This window comes from Phyllostomus hastatus, unplaced genomic scaffold (genome assembly GCF_019186645.2).
Source record: "Phyllostomus hastatus isolate PE091 unplaced genomic scaffold, TTU_PhHast_1.1 phas_contig_1, whole genome shotgun sequence".
Classification (NCBI taxonomy): Eukaryota; Metazoa; Chordata; class Mammalia; order Chiroptera; family Phyllostomidae; genus Phyllostomus; species Phyllostomus hastatus.
The window spans coordinates 31,614,036-31,635,664 of record NW_025333498.1 but is presented as its reverse complement, the minus strand read 5'-3'; the positions used below and the strand labels follow the sequence as shown (position 1 = coordinate 31,635,664).

At 38.6% G+C, this 21,629-nt stretch overlaps 1 protein-coding gene across 2 annotated transcripts in view; it reads left to right on the top strand.

Annotated features, from left to right (window-relative positions):
* GALNT5 (polypeptide N-acetylgalactosaminyltransferase 5) overlaps positions 1-21,629 on the top strand; it is a 38,209-nt gene that overhangs the window by 7,229 nt on the left and 9,351 nt on the right. For both annotated transcript variants that reach the window (XM_045853693.1, XM_045853621.1), the window contains exons 2-7: positions 6,381-6,547; positions 8,787-8,906; positions 14,661-14,796; positions 15,349-15,468; positions 17,073-17,190; positions 18,149-18,472. In XM_045853693.1, coding sequence (XP_045709649.1) covers positions 6,381-6,547; positions 8,787-8,906; positions 14,661-14,796; positions 15,349-15,468; positions 17,073-17,190; positions 18,149-18,472 — 985 coding nt within the window. The remainder of the gene's footprint in view (positions 1-6,380; positions 6,548-8,786; positions 8,907-14,660; positions 14,797-15,348; positions 15,469-17,072; positions 17,191-18,148; positions 18,473-21,629) is intronic.

The following is a 21,629-nucleotide window of genomic DNA, read 5'->3' as shown; positions in this document are numbered from 1 at the left end:
TCCCCATAACTAGGGGAATAATAAGGAGAAAGATGACCAGAGGGGAGGAATGCAAAATACATTGCTGCTACTAATTCAAAGAGAAGAAAACAGTTAAACACTGTCTAACTAATGTAAAACTGAGCAATGTTAAATCAAATCAGTGACTTTTTCTCCTAAATACTGCCAAAGACCTGGAGCAATTAATCAGTAAAGGTAAAAAATTCAAACCTGTTTACACTTCTTTTTTACATATCTAATCCAGGGCCCAGTTTAATCCCAATTTAACCATCAGCTTAATTTTATCAGCTTCTTGCCATAATATTGCCACAAGTACTCTTGTACCAGAAAATAACTTCCCATTGGGCTGTCCTGGCTGACCCATTCAGAACAAGAGCCTTTTAAGAAGGAAACATTTTTTTTCTCAAGGGTCAGAAAATTAGGGAAAAATAACAATGTTTAGAAGTTCTGTTTTGTTTGCTTTCAAAATGAAAGAAGCTTTGTAGAGTCTCCTCTAGGAAAACAACAACAAAAAACCTCACAGACACAGACAACGGTGTGGTGATTACCAGAGGAAAAGGATGTAAGGGGAGGAACAAAAGGGTAAAGGAGGAAATAAACGGTGAGGGAAGGAGACTTCACTTGGGGTGGTGAACACATAATACAATATACAGATGTGTTACAGAATTGTACACTTGAAACCTATATAACTTTATTAACCAATGTCACCCCAATAAAATTTAATTAAAAAAGAAATTCAAAAGTCTGTATTATTCAAAACTATATCGTCTTCTAAATTGGCCCTGCTTTTAAAATGTTGGTATACAGACATGTGTGAAAAAAAGCAATACAGAGAAACTCCATATTTGCAAGGAGCTTTATGACTTGCCTTCTCATTTTATCCTTAAAACCATTCCTCAAAGCAGGTGCTATCATTATGCCAGCTTTACCTACAAAGAAGCTGAGACTTCCAGAGGAAACTGAGGTTTCACATTGTGACAGACAATTCAGAGGGTGGCAGTTCATTTCATTCCATGGGCTACTTGCTCATTGACTGTCACGAGCTAGGCAACCATACCAGGCAGCTGGGACCTTTCATCCTTCACGTCAGCTAGTTTGGTTCTGACAACAGCTTGTCAGGTGGGTGAAGAGTTACCTCCCCTCATTAGCAGATGAGGGGAAAACCCCAGGGAAACAAGCTGCCCAAGGGCCCACAGCTCACAAATGGCAGGATTGGCCTCCACCCTTGGCCTTCCAATTCTACCTCTCTCAGTAATAATCTACTACACCAACTGGTTCTCCCCCAACCCCAGACCTCAGCCACTCTTCCCTCATCATGACCGTCTTCACCTCCCCCTTGCCTGGTTTTGCCGAAGCTGTCTGAATAAGGGGACTCTCTCCCTTGCTGAGCCTCACCAAAAAAAGTGCTTATTTAGGTGCCAGGCAGCAGTGTGTGTGTGCATGCTGCATTTTACATGTATATGCTTTTATTCTGATCAGTCCTCACAGCAGCACTATGAAAGACATATGATTTCTTTTATATGATTTGCAGAGGAGAAAAGTGAGGCTCTAAAAGCCAAATGATACATCTGCTATCCTGGCAAGCCAATAGCACATTTGGGATACAAAAGAAAATTTCCTGACTCACTAAAGGAGTAAGCAAAAGAATTGCCAAATCTGGCCTGCAAGAAGGCAGAAGCATCTGAGCTCTGACCTGAAAGGTAGGGAGTTAGAGAAGAGGGGAAAAGGGGTACAAGGAGTAATCTTTGAGGAAGTGTAGAAAATCTGACATGGATTGAAACCATAGAAATAAGAAGAGCCCTCATTACTCAGGGCCTTACGTTCTTTTAAGGGCCAGTGGAAAACATTGAAAAATTTAAAGTCATAGAGAAAACAATTTAATTACCTTTTTTCAGAGGTCTCATGACCCAGAGAAAAGCAAAGCTCTTATGGGTGAATGAGACTGATGCTGACTAGAGAATCAGAGAATGTTAATACTAGATGAAACTTCAAAAGCAATCTAGTCAGTCTCTTATATACAGAAAAGTCTGAGGAAGGAAGTGACTCATCCAAGGTCATGCACTGTGGGGCAGAACTGGCCCTACGGTGCCCTAACCTCCACCCAGAACTATTTCTGCTACATCACACCACCTCCTGCTCTCCTCCCTCCCCTCCCAATTTCACTCTGACAGCTGCCTGCTCAAAATAGACTATTGTTGAAATGATGAATGTTGATGTTGGTGGTTTATATGTCTAAGCCTTAGCTCAGTAGCATTGATATACAGTTACCTCAGGAACCACAGCTTCAGCTGGCTAAGGCCTTTGGAGTACAGGTGGTAAGTTTGACTAAAATCTTCTCAATGAGTAGTCAGCTGATTCTGACTGAATGTCAGGAGTAGTCTGCCATAGAAATAACACAGCATAAAAGTAAAATTTTTATATAACTATACTTTTTTACAGTGAGGGAAAAGAAGTCCCAATAATTCTAAGGTCTTGGAGAAAATAATATAATTCCAGACAAAGCTCCTCAGCCTGATGCTCAATTCTCCTTCTGATCATCCTGAAGATAGCAGAGCTTGGGGAGTGAGCCCCCAAAGGCTCACATGAGGCAGTAGTTGAATTGCAAATAGAAACTGAGAAAATATTCTCCTCGACCTTCTGTTCAAATCTGAGAACACTGAGACTTGACCTACAATAGTACATTTTGACTGTCTTGGAATAAAATGAAAAATTCATAGACATGAGAGAATGTTATCGTTCCCTCAATCTTCTGATTTGAAGCCTTTTTTATTTGATAGGCTGCATTCAAATCAAGTTACTGGCTGAGGACTCAGCACACAAGCCAAGAAGGTGAAACATATCACCCTTTGAGTCTCTTGGTAAATGATGAGCCCTAGATAGGTTTGGATTGAAGGACTGCCCGAGAAAAGGGCAGCACACCCAGGCCAAATGTATGTATTTGCATTGTGGGTAATCATCGGTTCTCACACAGGTGTTCTACCATGGAGCTTAAAAGTGTTTTCATATTCATGATCTCATCAAATCTTCATGGACTTTCTGTGATGAAAGCATTGTAATCATCCTAAAAGTGAGGAAACTGAGGTTCTGGAAAGTCACGGGATTTGCCCATGGTCATGCAGACAATTGTGTCAAAAAGGACTCAAAACTCAGTCCTTCATCATCTTGTTCAAGTCCAGAGTCTTCCTGTCCCACCACAGCAGTGTATTAACTTTTTGCAGGGCAGTGAAACCCCCGAATTAGTGTCCCCATTTGTTTTCAGTATTGGATTGGCTACAGCAATCAAAGTCTAGACTGTTACCAAACAAAATAGATTGGATTAATTTTTAAGAATGGCATAGGGACTGAAGACTCTAAATACCTAATTTTTTAATAAATGGACATATAGAATAAAAATATAATTTCTAATTCTCAAAAAAATATTACCAACCCATTTCTGGTAAACCATGGTTTTATTGATAATATAATGGATTTACCATTGATATCAATATTATCTATTGATAATAATGGGTTACCAACCTATATCTTGCATTTAAATTAGACTTGACTTTAGCTGTGACTCCTCACCCAAGTATAGCAGAAAGCAAGGTTTCCAATGGGCAAATGGGAAGAAAGGAAATTTACTTCATTTGGGTCAGTGTAGGATTACTAGAAGTAGTTTTTACAACCTGTAAAAACTAGATGACTGTTGTTATGTAAAAATGGTGCAAGAGCTAAAAATGCTGAAAGCCTTTCTGGTCTGACCCACAGCATCTTTGAACAAGACAGCAGGCCAGCTTCCCTAGATACCTGAAGACATGTTGAACCTGTTTGGCAATGCAGGAAACCATGTACATATAAAAACGTAAGAGTGGCCTGACATCTCAGCCACCCAAACCAAGGCACACTCTGAAACTTTGTGTTCGAACCCTCTCACATCTCCTTCTGTGCTGCACTTCCCCATCATTTAATGCTGCCCCTGTTTGCAGGCACCAGTATGATCTGTACAGTATAAGCCTTCACAAAGTCTTCTTCAAGGTGATCCCTTAAATACATCTAAAATACTTCTGTTCAATAATTAAGAGATGTTCTACTTATTTCTGAGGTAACAGCATCTGGTGGAGTCATTCATAATCTATCTGTATATGTTTCCATGATGAAGTTAAGGCATCATGACCGGCAGCTGCAAATGGAGGATCAGATACATTGTGAGTGGCAATGCCTTCCCCAAATCTCTCAGATCTCAGAGGGCTTTTCCTATCTCCAGTGTCAGACCTGCTAGCATTATAACACTTCTTAGAACTCCCTTCTAAAAGAGACCAAAATCTACTGATTTCAGAATATAAGAAGTTTCACCTGTATTAGTGTTCTTAGTTAATCCTTCCCAATGTTACTAGATGTCCCTATAGGCAACCAAGTTTCAGCCATAACACAATTCTCAGGACTTCACAGCTAAGCGTGTTTGTTCTGGATGGCTCATGCAGAATCTGTGCAGCTGACCCTTCCTTTTTAGAACTGATTTATTTTTCAGCACCAAATCTTATAAAGAATATTTAAATGTGAAATGTGCATTTCTCGTTAATTTACATTATGCAGTTAAAAAGTCATAGGAAGTCGCTGATGTCTTTTCTACCCTCCCTGACATTTTCTACTCCTCTAACTTTACTTCCTCTGTCCCAGAGGAGAGTCCACGATGAACCATTTAACCATGCTACATCAGTACCCTCAAAATCTTTTGCCACTTCTCTTTCTAATTCACTTGTTCTGATGACCCCTAAACTTGGATTAATCCAACTATCTGCTTTATCTTCTTCTATATCTAGGCTGCCACACACTGGTTGAGGAAACCACACTGTATTTTTACCAAAATTCTGGGATATCAAAATGCAGGAAAGTGCTCAATGCACCTCAGAACGGTGTGTGTCTGCGTGTATATATGTAGCCAGCCAGCACAGTCTCCCATTGTTCATACCGTCTATCCCACATATTCTCTGTCATCCTCAAGTTTCTACCCTACTACATAAGCAAATAACCTTTCATCCAGCATGAGCTCCAAATACTTTCAACTTCTCATCCCAAATATTTAAATTTTGTCAGTATATAGTATCATCTTTTCTCTTTCTATCTTGAAGGAAAATATAATTTTCTACCTTTTAAACTTTTGATTTAAGCTCCATTCTAACTCCATTCATTTAATCCATTTAATTCATAATTATCAAAGAATTATTATGCTTGTGGCACTGTAGTAAGCAAAGCAGAGCCCCCACTCTGCTATTTACTAAGAGTATAATCATGGACTAGTCTCCCCATGATTTCAATTATTTACCTATAAAAAGAGAAAGATATGCCATTGGTTCACGGTTTAAATAGAAATAACACAGAGTGCCTATAGTATTCACTTATGATCTTCATAATTATTGCATTTCTAACAGTAGTTGTGTTAAAGGATAGCACATCCTCTTTGTGAGATTCCACTGGGCACCATCCCGTGAATAGTAACACAGGCAGAAGAAGGAAAAATGCCAGCAGTGAGGCAGTATGCAGTGCACAGCATGAAAAAACACCAAGACCAATTATGGCCCACCTGAATACCAACTCCCACCGTGGCCTTCTTCCCATTTCCGTGCCAGTGAACAGATTTCAATTGTGGCTCATCTTTAGCAGACAGAGTCTCAGCAAGACACCCCCAAACAGATAAAAAAGATAAAGAGTCTAATTATTATATATATCATATATACACACACATATATGTAATTTGCTGTTAATGCATTTACATGCAGAGTAGAAGAAAGATATTTTCTCTGGTCATTGGCAGAAGGCCAGTTGGAAGGACAATCATAAACTCCTTGATAGCATTATATAATTCCAAATGTTCTCTTGTGGTACATAATCTAATTAGAATAACAATAGCTCTCATTTGGTGAATTCCTGTGCCAAGAACTGTGCTGGACATTTTATAAACCTCTGTTCTGTAAGGAACGTTACCTCATCTTACACAGGAGAAAACTGAGGCACACAGAGATTAAGTAAGGTATCAGCGAATAAAGATCTTAGAAATATTGGTGGTGGGATTCAAAATAGTGTCTAATGGTCTGCAAAGCCTATGTCCTTTCCACCTCAGTGTGTTGCCTCCACAGGACGTGCTCATGTCTTGCCCTGTTGGCCTTTTTACAGAAATGCTATTCCTGACCATTCTTTCTTTGCTCATTTATTTTTTGTACTCCTCCCTAAGAAAAAACACACAATAGTAGTATTCTCTTTGATATACATAGATTTGGATGAATGGATGAATAGATAAATCGATAGGTATGTATATTTACACACAATTGCACTCTATAACTTTTAAAACCATCTTGTGGATCTTATTAGCACATCACATGTGCTCTGCTTGTGTCCTGGCCCAGGTGTGCAAAGCAGCTAGTTCACAATAACCTCCCAACCACCAGTGTCATCATGTGCTTTGTGGATGAGGTATGGTCCACTCTCCTGAGGTCCGTTCATAGTGTCCTCAATCGCTCTCCTCCACATCTCATCAAGGAGATCCTGCTGGTGGATGACTTTAGCACCAAAGGTAAGAAGACCAATCCTGAAAAAATAAGGTTTGATATAAGACAATTATAGTTTGGATAGATGACAACATTACAGGGTAATTTGAAAAAGCATATATATTTTATAAATACCAAATCACTGTTTTGTTTGGTGCCTTACCAAGTATCGATGGGATACAGAAAGCCAGCTCTAACTAGTATCCAGGACCCTGTTTAGTTGGCTTCCTCAAACTTCCTTTCAGCTGTGACTTCTCTGTCATGTAGAGGTGATACAGACAACCAGATGTTCTCTATGATTGCACAAATATCATGGGATCTAATAAGCAAACGTCCCACAATTAATGGGATGCCTTTCCTATAACTAGAGTACAGGTGGTAAACACAAGGCCTGCAGACCGAATCCAGCCCTCCACCTTGTTTTATCTGGCCCAGCACCTTGTTTCTACCTGGCAGCAGCGCTGAGCTCCTTGCCCCTAGTTAAGGAATAGTTACATTTATACAGTCCTAAAATTACACTCTACCCTTTGGAGGCAACAGCAAGGCTGATGTGGCCCCCAGTGAAAATGAGTTTGACTGTCCTGAACTTGAGTTAGACTTCATGGAAAACAAGGAAATGGAAGGCCTGTGACTTCTTCTTCAAGGGCAAAACATATGATGTTTTCAGGTAAGTGTTCAGAGACACATGTCCAATGGGATGAGAGAGACAAGGCTCTAACCATTCAAAAGCAGAATCCACCATGGTAGGGCAGATCTGCTACATCTGTTTTCTTTATTACAGAGAAGAATCTCTCTCTTTGGATTGTCAAAGAATTTGTGTATGTAAGTGGTCTCATGACTATCAGCGGTCTCATGACTTCCACATTGTGAATTCCCAAAATGCAACCCACTTTTAGAAAATAATGAAGAGGTGGCAAACCTTAATAGAACAGCTGAACCTCAATCATGACCACAATGACAGCCAGTTTTCTTCCTTGGCCTCAGAATCACATGGAGCCCCAAGATCAGTGAGATGCCTAAGGAAAACTACTTGAAAACTTTAAGAAAGCATAAACAGAAATAGTGTGTAGTTACTAAGCAGATGATAATCTCTTTAGGAATGGCATATCCAGATCTTGTGGTACCTAAAGCTTCTATGGAGTCTCTTTAAGAAAAACAACATGACTTTGGTAGGAAAGTGAGTAGCAGAAGCATTCTTAATGGCCATTCCTCCCTGGGATATCTTTCAATAGTTTAACTACACTTAGAATTGACAGCAAGGCACATGGAAATACTTCATAAAACCACACACAAAAAACATTTCTTTAGATGAATCAATTTTGGCCATCCAACAAAACAGAGTGGGTATGACTGACTAGGCAGGGATGTCACACTGAGAAGTAACAGTGTCCTTAACCAATGACAGTTGTGATATCTTTTTTTGCAAATTTTTCAGTTTGCATATAATGCTCAATCTCTTTCCTGGGCTTTAGAATGGACTTTTGTAAGGGGGAAGGGCTGTACAAATTTCATTTATTTCAAGATTAAAGTTTCTCCTGTATCCACAAACACTCAGAAGAGGCGAACCCTCCTCTGTGTGATTTGGCAACACTAAAAAGAATATGGGATTTAAGATAATGGCAGTTTAGAGTATTGAATCCAGACAAAAATTCATCCAAGAAAATTACATCAGAAAATAAAATCATGGCCCAAGGAATAAAATATTTTATTTATGACAGCATGGCTGGACCTGGACCTAGACCTAGAGGGTATTTGGCTAAGTCTAGTAAGTCAGAGAGAGAAAGACAAATACCATATGACTTCACTCATATATGGTATCTAAAAACAAAACAAAACAAAACAAAATAAATGAGCAAAAAAAAAACAGAAAAAAAACATAGCTACAGAAAACAAATTGATGATTGCCAGATGGGAGGAATGTTGGGAAGTGGGTGAAAAATATGAAGGGATTAAGTGCAAATTGCCAGTTATAAAAGCAGTCACAGGGATGTAAAGTAGAGCACAGGAATATAGTCAATAATATTGTAATAATGTATGATGTCAGATGGGTACCTGACTTATTGGGAGATCACTTTGTAAACTATATAAATGTCTAATCACTACGGTTTACACATGAAACTAATATAATATTGTATGTCAATGGTGATTAAATTTTTTTAATTTAAATATTATAGTTTTTGGAGTTTGATATTAAGGAGGCACTATTTCTGGTATTATCCTGATCTAGTTAAATTATTTCTTGTCTCTCCTTAAACTTTCATTTAGATTACCTAAAAGATAATTTGGATAAATATATGTCTCAGTTTCCAAAAGTTCGGATTCTTCGCCTCAAAGAAAGACATGGCTTAATAAGAGCCAGACTGGCAGGGGCACAGAATGCAACAGGTAAGAAGTGGCTAATTGTTTTGTTTGGTTACATTTTTGTTTTATTTTAATTTTTAAAAAATATACATCAAATGTAAAACAATAGTACAGTGCATACCCTAATATCTGTATTTTTTTTCAATGACACACACATGCTTCATCACACACATACACAGATACATGTCTATATATGCATGCCTTTTTTCCTGAACTTTTGAAAAGGAATTTACACTAAGTACCTAAGTAGCCATCTCTGTAAAACAGAGACATTCTCTTATATAAGGATAACTTTCATACCTAAATATCACCTAATGTGTTATCTTTTCAAATTTTCTCATTGCTCCCAAAATATTTTATGTACCTGTTTTTTCTTTTAATATTTGAGATGTAATTCAATTTCATGCACTGCATTTGGCTGTTTGATCTCCTTAGTCTGTCGATGGAGAAGAGACAATGCCACCACACTGAAGCATTGTTTACTTCCATTGACTTGGGGTGTAGGTCATTTGTTTTGTATAATTGAACACATTCTAAAATTTTCTCTTTCCTCATGTTACCTACAGGATAAATACTTTTTGGTATCAATACTACATAGAATTGAACTATATAGGTGGTAGGAATTGTGTACTTATTGCTTCAAATCAAGATGCACATGATGTCAAGTTGCCCCGCTGCTGGAGATACAAATATTGAGCTCTTGGTTAAGATATTGGCAGCTAGAGGTTTCCTTTGGTAGTGAGAAGTAAAATGTAGGGCGATACTTTGATCCATGCAAGTATCCTGTTTTCCTTCTAAGACTTCATCTAATGGTTTAACATTCAGTCATAATCACTGCTTGAATCCTTGAATCAATTATTACTGACCTGCAAACTTATTTTTCTAATTCTATCATTTTATTTTTTATTAACTGGCATTCACTTTTTAAAATAAGCAATTTCTCTCTCTCTCTTCTCCTCCTTCCCTTCCTCCTTTCTCCTCTCCTCTCATGCCTCCACCACTATGTATATTGATATATAAATAATTTTATTATGTATTATATGTGCATAATTTTATCACATATATTATATATACATGTAGATTTGTATATATAATATCTATGTTATATATGTATACATCTATATGAAATTGTCCACAGATAATGTATTAATAAATTACTCTAGCAAACTACTATAAAGTTTCAAAACACTTGTTCTCAATTTCTGTTTCTATCTTCCTGTAGACAGCAGGGTTCATGGCCCACACTTTTAGTAGCATGAGTGAAGAGACAATGCCTGAGTTTGGAAGAAAACAGAAAGGTGTATCTGGATAAAGTTAGTGACAGCCTTGTGTAAGGATATATCCAACTGCCTGAATCCCATGAAGAATTTGATGGGATTTAATATCCTGTATCAGCTTTAGCCAAGGATATGATTCAGGTACCACCCAGGGACCAGCCTTGAGTGAAGATATACGGCCTCCTGAGTCCTCCCAGTCACCCCCGCCCCTTTCTCGGCCACCCCCCAACCTCACAAGTAGCACACTGGCAGGAGGCCTTTCTAGGTCTAAAGAGTCTCTGTAATCAGAGATCAGCAAAGGTTACAGGGCAAAAATTTTCTCTAGAATGCCTTAGCTAAACAGAGAGATCAGACGAGAACATGAATCCAGAATTTGACAGGTCTTGACACCTACTATTCCCTACAGGTTTACCCTTTAGAATTTTGAGAAAAGGGAAGGAAAACCACAGGCAAGGATGAGATTGGAGAATCAAGGACCTGAAGAAACAGAAGTCAAGTGGCCCCTTTCAGTACAGACTATCATCACTGTACAGAACTGTGACAGAGCCTTCTACAAAATAATAAAGGCAAAGCACTGACTCTCTGGTCACTAGCAATGGCTACTACACATTCAAGTTCCAGGGCTTGATAGGTTCATCATCTGAATCTGATTCAGGAAAAAAGATCAGATCCAATCAGTTGTCTACTGGGAATGAGGAGTTAGAGAGGCCAAGCAGAATTTCAAAATGTAAAGAGCAGGCCATGGTCAATGAGTCTCTAGGGAAAGACCCGTATACACAAGCAACCGAAGTAAGAAGGGATGGGGTAGTTGAGGTTGAAGGAAATAAACCAACCAGCTGGTCCAGTGGCCTATTGCCCTGCCAGGAAGAGCCTGTAGTCAGGCAGGTTCAGCAGTACACTCCATAGAGTCGGAGTAGAGATCAGATTTTCATTTCCTTCATGGTCTTCTTTAGCGACATACTTGACATTGCTGCTTGCATTCCAAAGAATTAGTTGGCTAACTTTAAGAAGTGACATCAGGTCTCCTGAAGAGCAGCAGTCCTGTGAATTTCTGCAACTTGTTTCTGCTGAAGTTAAAACAGGTTATTTCCTTAACATCACTTATAAATCATTTTGTAAAATCAAATGGCCAGCCAGGTACACATTCCTCCAGGAACCCTAAACACAGCTCTCCAGCACTAATTGGTGCTGGCAGCTAAATATAAGCTGGTCAGCTAAATATAAGTGGGAGTCAGTGCTACAAAAGGAGCCAAAGCTGCTGGGCACATGGAGCAGCTGTGGACTGTCAAATAAATAAATAAATAAATAAATTACAACAAAACCCACACACAAACACTCCAGCATTCCTGGGACATACTCTTAGAAAACAACAACCTGCCAGGTGGCAATCAAGACCAAATTAATTATTCTGAGTTGTAGCTTAAACACTCATTGAAAAAAATGTTAATAATACCATTTATTAAGAAGTTAGGTATTGGGTAGATCTTAGAAATATTCCCATAAGGTAAAGCTCAAAAAGGTTAAAATTAACTTATCTAATGTGGCTAAAAGCTGCAGCAGCACTGGGATAAAAGCAGTTCTGTGTAACTTCAATCCTATGTTCATTTCACTCTGCCTTGCAGCCTCTCAGAGTCAGAAACAGTGTGTGAAATATCCACTGACAATATCCAGGACAATTAGAAATCCCACCCAACGTAGCTACACAGCTCCTTGTGCTGATTCCTGAGATGTTATTTAATAAAATGTCTGAATATGGAGCAATGACATTCTTGCATGGTAGGATTCTCTTCTCTCCCAAAATACAATATAGAATTTCAACCTATGATTTAGGTAGATGCTACTTCCCATGGGTCCTGACGGCAAGTGAATGGGAAGCTTTGTGGGGATCTGGGGCAGGCAGGAATTGAATACAAGTTTGGGGACTCATTGTGCTGCCACTGGGGACTGAGGAAGTCGATCCAAGCCCCTTTGACTCTCTAAGCCTGCTGTGGGGATAGGGACACGGCCTACCAGAGACTGTTCTTTAAGCTGTGCATCTGAATGAATGGAAATAGGAGTGCTGAGAAGATGGAGACACTCAGTACCAGTCAGATCAGATTTTCATTTCCTTCATAGCCTTTAGCAACATACTTGACACTGCTGCCTGCATTCCAAACAATCGGTTGGCTAACATTAAGAAGTGACATTAGCTCCTGGCCAACTTTGAGGACTCCTGAAGAGCAATTGTCCTGTAAATCTCTACAACTTCTACTACCATGTCACTAGCCAGCAGGGCCTTCACAGACCACGCTTACATGCTTTACACACCCAGATGGCCCCCGCAAACCTTCCCACAACAGGGAAAGGCCTGTGCAAGAGGACACCCTTAGGAGAAACAGCCTTTCGTTATGAAACAAGCTATAATTTCCTGAAGACAGGACACTCCCAGAATGATCAGGACACATAACTGCTGTCTCCAAGAGCAGAGGACCTGACAGGGACGCAGGGCTTCTGACTAGCCTGATTTGGTCTGAAGAGCCTTTTTAAGAACATGCCCTAGCAAGACTTTGGCTAAGATAGGCTCTTTACCTTCATGCCAAAATGCCATTGTTGATCAGGTAATTAATAATATACTGGATTAATTTGAGTGGTAGCTTGAGAGGTAACTTACAGATTTTAGTGGATAAACATCCATCACCCAGATACCTATTTTCATCTTGTTCTTTGCCCACTACTGTCTCCTGCATTTACTTTAAGTCTTCCTGTACTCAAAGTTCTGCTTTATTGTGCCTTTTTTTTTTAACTCAGGCTATGGAATGAACTACTTTCTAATATTATGCTGCTACTTTGCTGTGCAACCTTGAAAAGCTTACCTAGGTTCTTTGTTCCTCAGTTTTCTTCTCTCTTAAATGGGAATAAACATTAGACCTACACTTCAGGTTTATTGTGAGGATTAAATAGGGTAACAATATATAATGGTTAGAACAGTGCCTGGCATAAAGTAAGCACTTAATAGATGATAAATGATGTTATTATAGGTTTGCAAGAGCAGAGAAGAACAGCCAGATGTCAGAGTGATCAATTATCTGCAATAATCCAACAGGAAAGTAGAGTCAAGCCTTTAATCACTCACTGCAATTGTGTAAGGAAAGAAGCTAAATGAGAAGAAAGCACTGGCTGCCTCCCTCAGTGTTCCATTTTTTCCCCATGCAACAGTGCTAAGTCGGTGGAAAAGAGCAGATGGTAATCTCACTGCGCCAGGAGTCCAGAATAAAAGTTTCCTTCTATTTTACAGCCCTGGACTGGGGGGCAGGGTGGGAGAGAAGGGGAAGGGCTGGGAGTGGATGAGTACTGAATACTGAGTCAGAATGCAGAAAAATGTCTTCAAGATCCATCCACCTCCCATAAGGTGGGGCAGAGATATTGGTCTGAGAGAGAGGCCTCCAAATGGAAAAACCCAGCCTGAGAAGGTAGATATGCATAAAAGTGTGTCCAGCTGAGGGAAAGGGAAGGCCCGAGTCCTGGACTGCAGTTCCCTTCAGACACTGTCGTGACCAGCTGTGCTCCAAGTCTGGCATGGGGAGGGTGGCTTCCTTCATGATGTCTACTGGGTAAAGCCTTTGTCATTGCCTGTGGTAGAGCCACAAAGATTAAAGTAGGATTCTGGCCAGGAGCCAGATTTATCCTGCTATTAACATTCACACACGCACACTCATATGCACACACACACTCCATTTGTAACAATTTAGATGCTGCTGAGATTTTCAGAGAAGAGAAGGTGTATTGCTTCACACAACCAATTTAAAAAAATAAATCTTAATAAATATTTCTGGCCTCTAAGATTGTTTTCTCTTGTAACTCTTTAAATTATAATAAAATATACATAACATAAAAGTTACCATCTTAACTATGTTTAAGTGTATCATTGTTCTGTACTGTGAAGCGTGTTCACACTGTTGTGCAACCAATCTCCAGAACTCTCTTCATCTTCCAAAACTCAGGCTCTGTAGCCACTAAACAACTCCCCAGTCCTCCTCCCTTCCCTATAACCTTTTGAACACTACCTCCTAGTCCTCCTGGTTCTTCCACTTCAACTTATTTTTACTCCTATTATGTGGAATAGTTTTTCCTCTTTATCATTCCTATAGTCACACTTGGAATCTCAAACTTCTGTTCTTCTGAAAAACAAAGTCCCAGGTCTCCACTCCCAGGTCTCTACTCCCAGAGTTAGTGGGACACATCTCCTTAGAAAGAATGTAAGCAACCACCTCTAATGCTGAGTATCCCCTGCAGAGTCCTGGCTACCCATTCTAAGTGGCTGAGCAATCTTTCCAAGCAAAAATGGTACTTGCCCCACATGACTATAAGAAGCAAAATTTCTGTTATTTCACTATAAAATGAAATTATAGGGATAAGGAATTCAGTGAGAAGAAAGGATTAATGCCTTTACAACCACACTTCAGAAACAATATCTAAGACCTGATATCACATTTTCAAATGGATTTTTTTTCTGGCTCTTTAGGTGATGTGTTGACATTCTTAGATTCTCACGTGGAATGTAACATTGGTTGGTTGGAACCTCTTCTGGAAAGAGTTTATTTAAGTAGAAAGAAAGTAGCCTGTCCAGTAATTGAAGTCATCAATGATAAGGATATGAGGTAATATTGTCATGTTCTACAAGATACTTCTAAGTGGGTCTTCAGCCAGCAACAACATAAAGTACTAGCCGTACTCCTCATGTGTGCATTTTTGCAAATCTAAGAAATACACAGTGTATCAATTTAAATAAATGGAAATACATGGTAGATATCTTAGGATCAGAGTGGGCAAATCTGATTATTTGATTATCATAAATTCATAACCTTTAACACCATTGTCCAGTCTTTTCCTCTTTCTATTCAACTGAAATGAAAAATATTGATTTTTCTTAAGATTAGATTTTTTGTGGTAAAAAAATCATGCCTGTACATTGGGGGATTTTCCCTCAAAATGGCTATAATATTATTTAAGTTAAAAATAATCAAGTTAGCCAATTGGTCACTAAAGTAAATTGTACTTAAAATTTTCTTGAAATGGCTTTTAAAATTTTGTAATGATCTAAAATCATCTACAGAAACACTTATTTTATTCATTACACAAGACATGGCATCAGGTCGATTAAGTGTACATGCATGATCTCAAGTAGCGCTTTTGGTTTTCCCCTGGACTAGTTACATGACAGTGGACAACTTTCAAAGAGGCATCTTTGTGTGGCCCATGAACTTCGGTTGGAGAACAATTCCTCCAGATGTTGTTGCAAAAAACAAGATCAAAGAAACTGATATAATAAGGTAAGTGTGTGAAATTTAAGATTAGAAAGCAGTCATGTGTCTTTTTCTAAAGGTATAGGAAGCAATTTCACAAAAGAAGCATGTCCTGTCATTCTATAGGACATTGAGAATTTACATTTGTAGTCCTGGCCAGGTAGCTTTATTGGTTAAAGCATCATCCCAATATGCCAAGGTTGTGAGTTCGATCCTTGGTCAGGGGACACACAAAAATCAACCAATGAATGCATAAACAAGTAAGACAACAAATGGATGTTTCTCTTTCTCATTCTTTCACTTTCTCTCTCTCTAAAATCAATCAATAAAAAAGGATTTGCAGTTGTAGCCAATAGATTACAAAAAGTAAACAAAATTTTCCTGAGAAATTAATTTCCCACTACCAAAGCTCATTTTTTAAATGGCCAATTGCACCCTAGTCAGCCCTAAATGTAGAGAAATTCATGAACATGATTTTTGTTCTCTGGGATTTACAACCTAAAAGAACATTAAGCTGGTTGAGTATGCTGCATAAATGCTATATAAATAAACATAATATTAAAGTCAACATGAGTAAAAATTAAGAGAGTAAATAATAATAATAGAAGTATCATTATAATAGTAATGGCTACTGTTAGGATTTTTTTAGTATAGCCTTACCCTTTCCATGGGAGGGGTGCCGACTCCTGTGAATGAATTAGTAAATAGACACAGAAGCTGGATATTAATTAAAATTGGGGTTTTATTGCTGGAAAAATCTGAAAAAAAGCTGGAAAAATCCAGCTTTTCCAGCAATAAACTTATACCTGAAGCCAAAATGGAGGCTTCCTGACACTTCCCCAAAGGAGTCCTGGGGACAAGCAGGCAGTCAGCCTCAGGCTGTGTGGTGGGAGCCCGGAGCTTTCCCTGTTGAAGAGAAAACCTATGTAGACTGCAGGCAGCAAGTTCCAAGAGAAAGTCCAGGACCAGTCCATGCACTGCAGCATGCTTTCCCTGAGCTTAATCCTTAACACAACACACGCATGCCTTGTCAGGTGTGTGCTTTCAGGACTGACATTCCTAGCCAGGGAAACAGGAGTACTATATTCATCAAGCTCTATGTGTTTAACCCAGTCTATAACTGTAGAAGAGAGGTGGTAGTATTCCCATCATAGAGATGAGAAAATTAAGACTTAAAAGAGTAAAGAAATTTTTCCAAGGATATATGGAGAGTAACAGAAGAAAGTGGGATTCATAACTAGATGTGATCTGCCTGAATTTAATGCTCTTGCTCTGATCCTGCTCCTAAAGAACTTCTTTGCCTTTTTCAGACTCCCATTTTGAGGGTCAGTGTAGTGTCAGAGTTCAGATTATACTCTACATGATGTTAGGAAGAGAATGTATTTGGAATAATCTGGAATACAGACAATCCGAGTTCCAGGCCCTACCTTTGCTGACTCTAACTAAGCTGTACCAGCATGAACCAGGGAACTCGTTCCTTAAATGCTGTTTGTGACTCCATTCTGAGACCTCACCCGTGGTAGCCATTCTGAAATGCCCCCTAAGTCCATCACAACTATACAGAGGATCTATGCTAACAGTCAAGCTCCTATGACATGCAGGTGTGAAAAAACAAACTTTTCTTTTTGTAGGTGCCCTGTCATGGCAGGCGGATTATTTTCTATCGATAAAAATTACTTCTTTGAGCTTGGAACATATGACCCTGGACTTGATGTTTGGGGTGGAGAAAATATGGAGCTGTCATTCAAGGTATTACAAAGAGTTTCTCAAATTCTCTTTCCAATTTAGAGTTTATCATTTTTTATGGTTTCTTTTTACTAATACAATCAGATATGTTATTGCCTCTGGAAGGAAATTTCACAGAAATTTTAGGGCCTCTAGATTAATGTTTTCATATCCAAGATTGAATTTGGAAGAATCAATAGCATGCATGAAATGTATGAAAGTTTCCTAATATTTCCCAGCACTGTTTCTGCATCTGAATATGAGGGAAATAATTGTCTGCCATTCAGTGTAAATGCTGTAGGATTCATACTTAATATAAAATAACTCTTCTATAAAATTTTCCTAATACATTAGAAGTAATTAAATCATTCATTGATGGCTCATCTTAGAGAGCACAAGTGACAGAAGTACAAAAAGTGACCCTAGGGCATGCCACCAAAGGCCACAGTGCAGCAACTTTGGACATATCAGACAACTCTGGGTAATTATACAACCATTGATTGATATCTAAGAAAGCCATGGAAACAGCCTTAGTAAAGAGCATCCAAAAAGCAACTGTTTTCCTAGGGAGTGGGGTGATACATAGTAAAAAATGATATTACATTGAACTCCTGAACAAGAAGAATGGTTTTCGAGTTGTGTTTAAAAAAAAAAACATAAATATATACTCCTTTCCCTAATTCAGCTAAAAGCAGGAACTGATTTTACATTTTGAGATTCTGTGAGGATTTCTTTAGGAAAAAGAAATCTACATTGCAGGGAAGGAAAAAAGTATATTTAACTAATCCTAAAATGGTCCACAGCAATATACAGAAGTCAATACATTTGTTGAGTTTAATTTTCTATTGAAGATTTTAGAAGGTGAGACAACTACTTCACACAAGGTAGAGGAGGGGAGTTGTCAGGTAGTTTCTTGCCATTAATTGTCCTTAATTTGTGGACAATGATTTGGTAATTGATGCTTATCATTAAACTGTTCCAGGTATGGATGTGTGGTGGTGAAATTGAGATCGTTCCCTGCTCCAGAGTGGGCCACATATTCCGAAATGACAATCCGTATTCCTTCCCCAAAGACCGGATGAAGACAGTGGAACGCAACTTAGTGCGAGTGGCTGAGGTCTGGCTTGATGAGTACAAGGAGCTGTTCTACGGCCATGGGGATCACCTCATAGACCAAGGCCTTGATGTCGGAAACCTCACTCAGCAACGAGAACTTCGACAGAAACTAAAGTGCAAAAGTTTCAAATGGTACTTGGAAAATGTTTTTCCTGACTTGAAGGCTCCCATTGTGAGGGCTTGTGGTGTGGTAAGTTCAAGCAGCAATTTAAAGTCTGACTCCATACAAATAAAGTGCCAAAACACTTTTGAAAATGTGTCGGAAAGAATAATATTATTAGATTATGAATAAATAGCAAGTACGAATGCAGATGAGACAAAGCAGAGGTGAGTAGTAAATAAAGGGAAAGTTGAGGAAGGGTCCAGGCAGCCATGTTGATGATTAATTCAGCAAATACCTATTGAGTATCAATAAACAAAGCAATATTTCAAAACTGGGTAATAAGGAGATGAATAATGTAGGCTTGACCTCTTCTTTGTGGAGCTTCAAGCTGAGAAGAGAAAAAGATTATAAACAAACAAGCAAATGAAGTATAAATAAATATAATAGCTCTCATTTAGGGAACCAGCCACAAATGAAAATTCCTCTAAGTTAGAGTGGTCAGCTCTGAGGAGACGTTGAAGGCTGGGCCTGAAAGGCCAATTGTCAGCCAAGCTCTAAAGAGAGCCCCAGGCAGAGGGTACCCTTGTGCAGAAACTCTAAGACAGGTGACTGTCTGAGGCATTCAAGGACTGGGAAAAGACGAATGTTGTTGTCAGGGTGTGAAGGAGGGAAGAATGGCACCCGGTGAAACTGAAGAGGCAGGACAGAGTCAGATTATTTAGGCCTTTGTAGGCAGAGTAAGAATTCTTCCTTCCTTCCTTCCTTCCTTCCTTCCTTCCTTCCTTCCTTCCTTCCTTCCTTCCTTCCTTCCTTCCTCCCTCCCTCCTTCCCTCCCTCCCTTCCTTTTCTTTTGAATGTAGTGGTAAGTTATTGAGTAGGGTTAAGTAATGGGATGACATGATTTAATCAGAGTTTGATAGGTTTCCAACATGGGTTGAAAATAACAAATTGTTAGACAATAGCAAAGAAAATTCCAAGGCACAATGTAATGTACTGAAGGGAAGAAACCAAGCTAGATAGGTTGGATAGAGTACAAAGCTAAGGAAAAATCAAGGAAGAGGGAAAACAAAGCCAACTTTTTCTAGTTTGTCCTAGAAAGTAGATTTTGCAATCTAACCACTCTCTTCCTAACAACTTTCCTGATGACAAGGACTTAGTAAAGCCATTCTTCTGGTTAGTACAGGGAGATCCTGGAAGAATTTGAAAGAGAGGAAACTAGTATGAAAATTTTTTCTGATTTTATAAAATTCAACTGACAGATGGGTACATGTGACTTGTTTGTATGTACTATAATATATTATAAAATGCCATCTCTATAGGTCAAAATAGAATAGCACTACTTGAGGTGGTTCAATACGATGTTTTCTCTTAGAGAAATCATTAGGAAAAATGACCTGGATTTATACGCTATTCAAATGATATGTGTGGCCCTCACTGGTGTGGCTCAGTTGGTTGGGCTTTGTGCTGCAGAGCAAAAGGTTGCTAGTTTGATTCCCGGTCAGGGTGCATGCCTGGGTTGTAGGTTTGGTCCCTGCTTGGGGCACGTACGAGGAACAAACAATCGAAGTTTCTCTCTCACATTGATGTTTCTCTTCCTTTCCTTCTCCCTCCCTTACCTTCTCTCTAAAAATAAATACATAAAATTGTTTTAAAACTTTAATGCCTGTAAAATAAATTTATATATTTTTTAAATTCTATCTCTTGAGCAGAAAAGAAAAAAAAAATGCTACCATAGTAATTTTTCTGGTCCTAACACAAAATCTCAGCAAGAGTATTACTTAACTTTAACCACCAGAGGGAACTAAAAAACTGTCTTTTGCCTCCTCTGCCAGGCTGCCTGGTTTGCCTGCCTATGAAATTTTTGAAGAACTCTCCTAATGAAACAGCCATCTGCTGATGCCAGAGTTATTATATATCAAATGCAAAAAAATATTTTAAATGATTTTAACAAATTGTTTTCTTCTAATTTTCCTCACTATTTGTTGCTTTTCTTAGACAAATTTTAACAAAGATGCCATTTGCTTCTGCCTGAAGCAACCAGTAGGGAGCATTATTACCATTAAAAAAAAAATAGGACCTTTCTCCAAGCAACACAGAGTAAGATTAACTAGACCATTATTTTGGATAGACAATCTTAAAAAGTTCCAAGAAAATGAACTCCACAACTTTTTGTTACTTGCTTCACATTTTCTCTTCTTTCAACCTATATATTTAGGAATTAAATCCAGTGAAGTTATTTTTTTAAAATGAGAACAAATCATTTCTTATTAAACTGAAAATATTTGGCATAAATAAAATACCCTCACCAATAGCGTATATTTATATTGGATAAAACTCTTAGCAAATGGCCTATAGCCTAATGCTTACCAATTCTGTCATAAACTGTGGGAGTAACTCCCATTTCTAAATTAGGCAGTAAAATAATTCAAAATGAAAAGTTTAAAATTAATACACTACCTGATGTTTTAAACAAGAGAGATTTAAATGGTTTATCACAAAGTCATGTGTACAATTCTCTAAAAATAAAATAAAGACTCCACTTTAAAAGTCATTCATAATGAATACACAATGAGAGTTTATTACCAATTCATGGACTATTTGTTATGAAGAAAAGCAGTGTCTCCAGGAAATTTCTCCAGTAATCTCTGATAAGAGGATAAGAGGGAAGGGAAAGAGATCTTCAGGTGAAGTGGGGAAGGGGGGCAAAGATAGAAAAGATTTCGCTTACCTTCTAATGCCTTTCAGTGTTGGAAAAAATTATACAAAATAAATACAAAGAAATCTGTTGAACCTGGAGTTTTTAAATACTGTTCTGGGCAATGTTATTAGTTGTGCTGCTAAAAAGAGGAATCCTTGGTCAAATACATTTGGCAACCACTCGTAGAAATTCCCTCTCAGAGCAGCAAGCTGAATGTGAACGCACTGAAGGCTCTAGGAAGTTCTGGAGGAAAACCACCTGTGCAGCTGCATTGCAGCCAGTTTTCCAAACCCCCTCAAAGACAGAATATTTTCTAAACAATCCACAAGTACAGGAGTTCATATTTATCTCTGTTAAGATCCAAAGAAAAGTTGAGAAAGCACTTCCTTTCTTTAATCTCCAGGATTATTCTACCTTCCTGCATCTCGGTTAACTCTCTTCTCTGCAGTCCACAGTGGTTGGCTCCTGTGCATTGTGACTGTTCCCATTTACTGATGGTGGATGGTTTTCTCAATTTTTGCCATTTTGAAGTGTGAACAGGGCTTT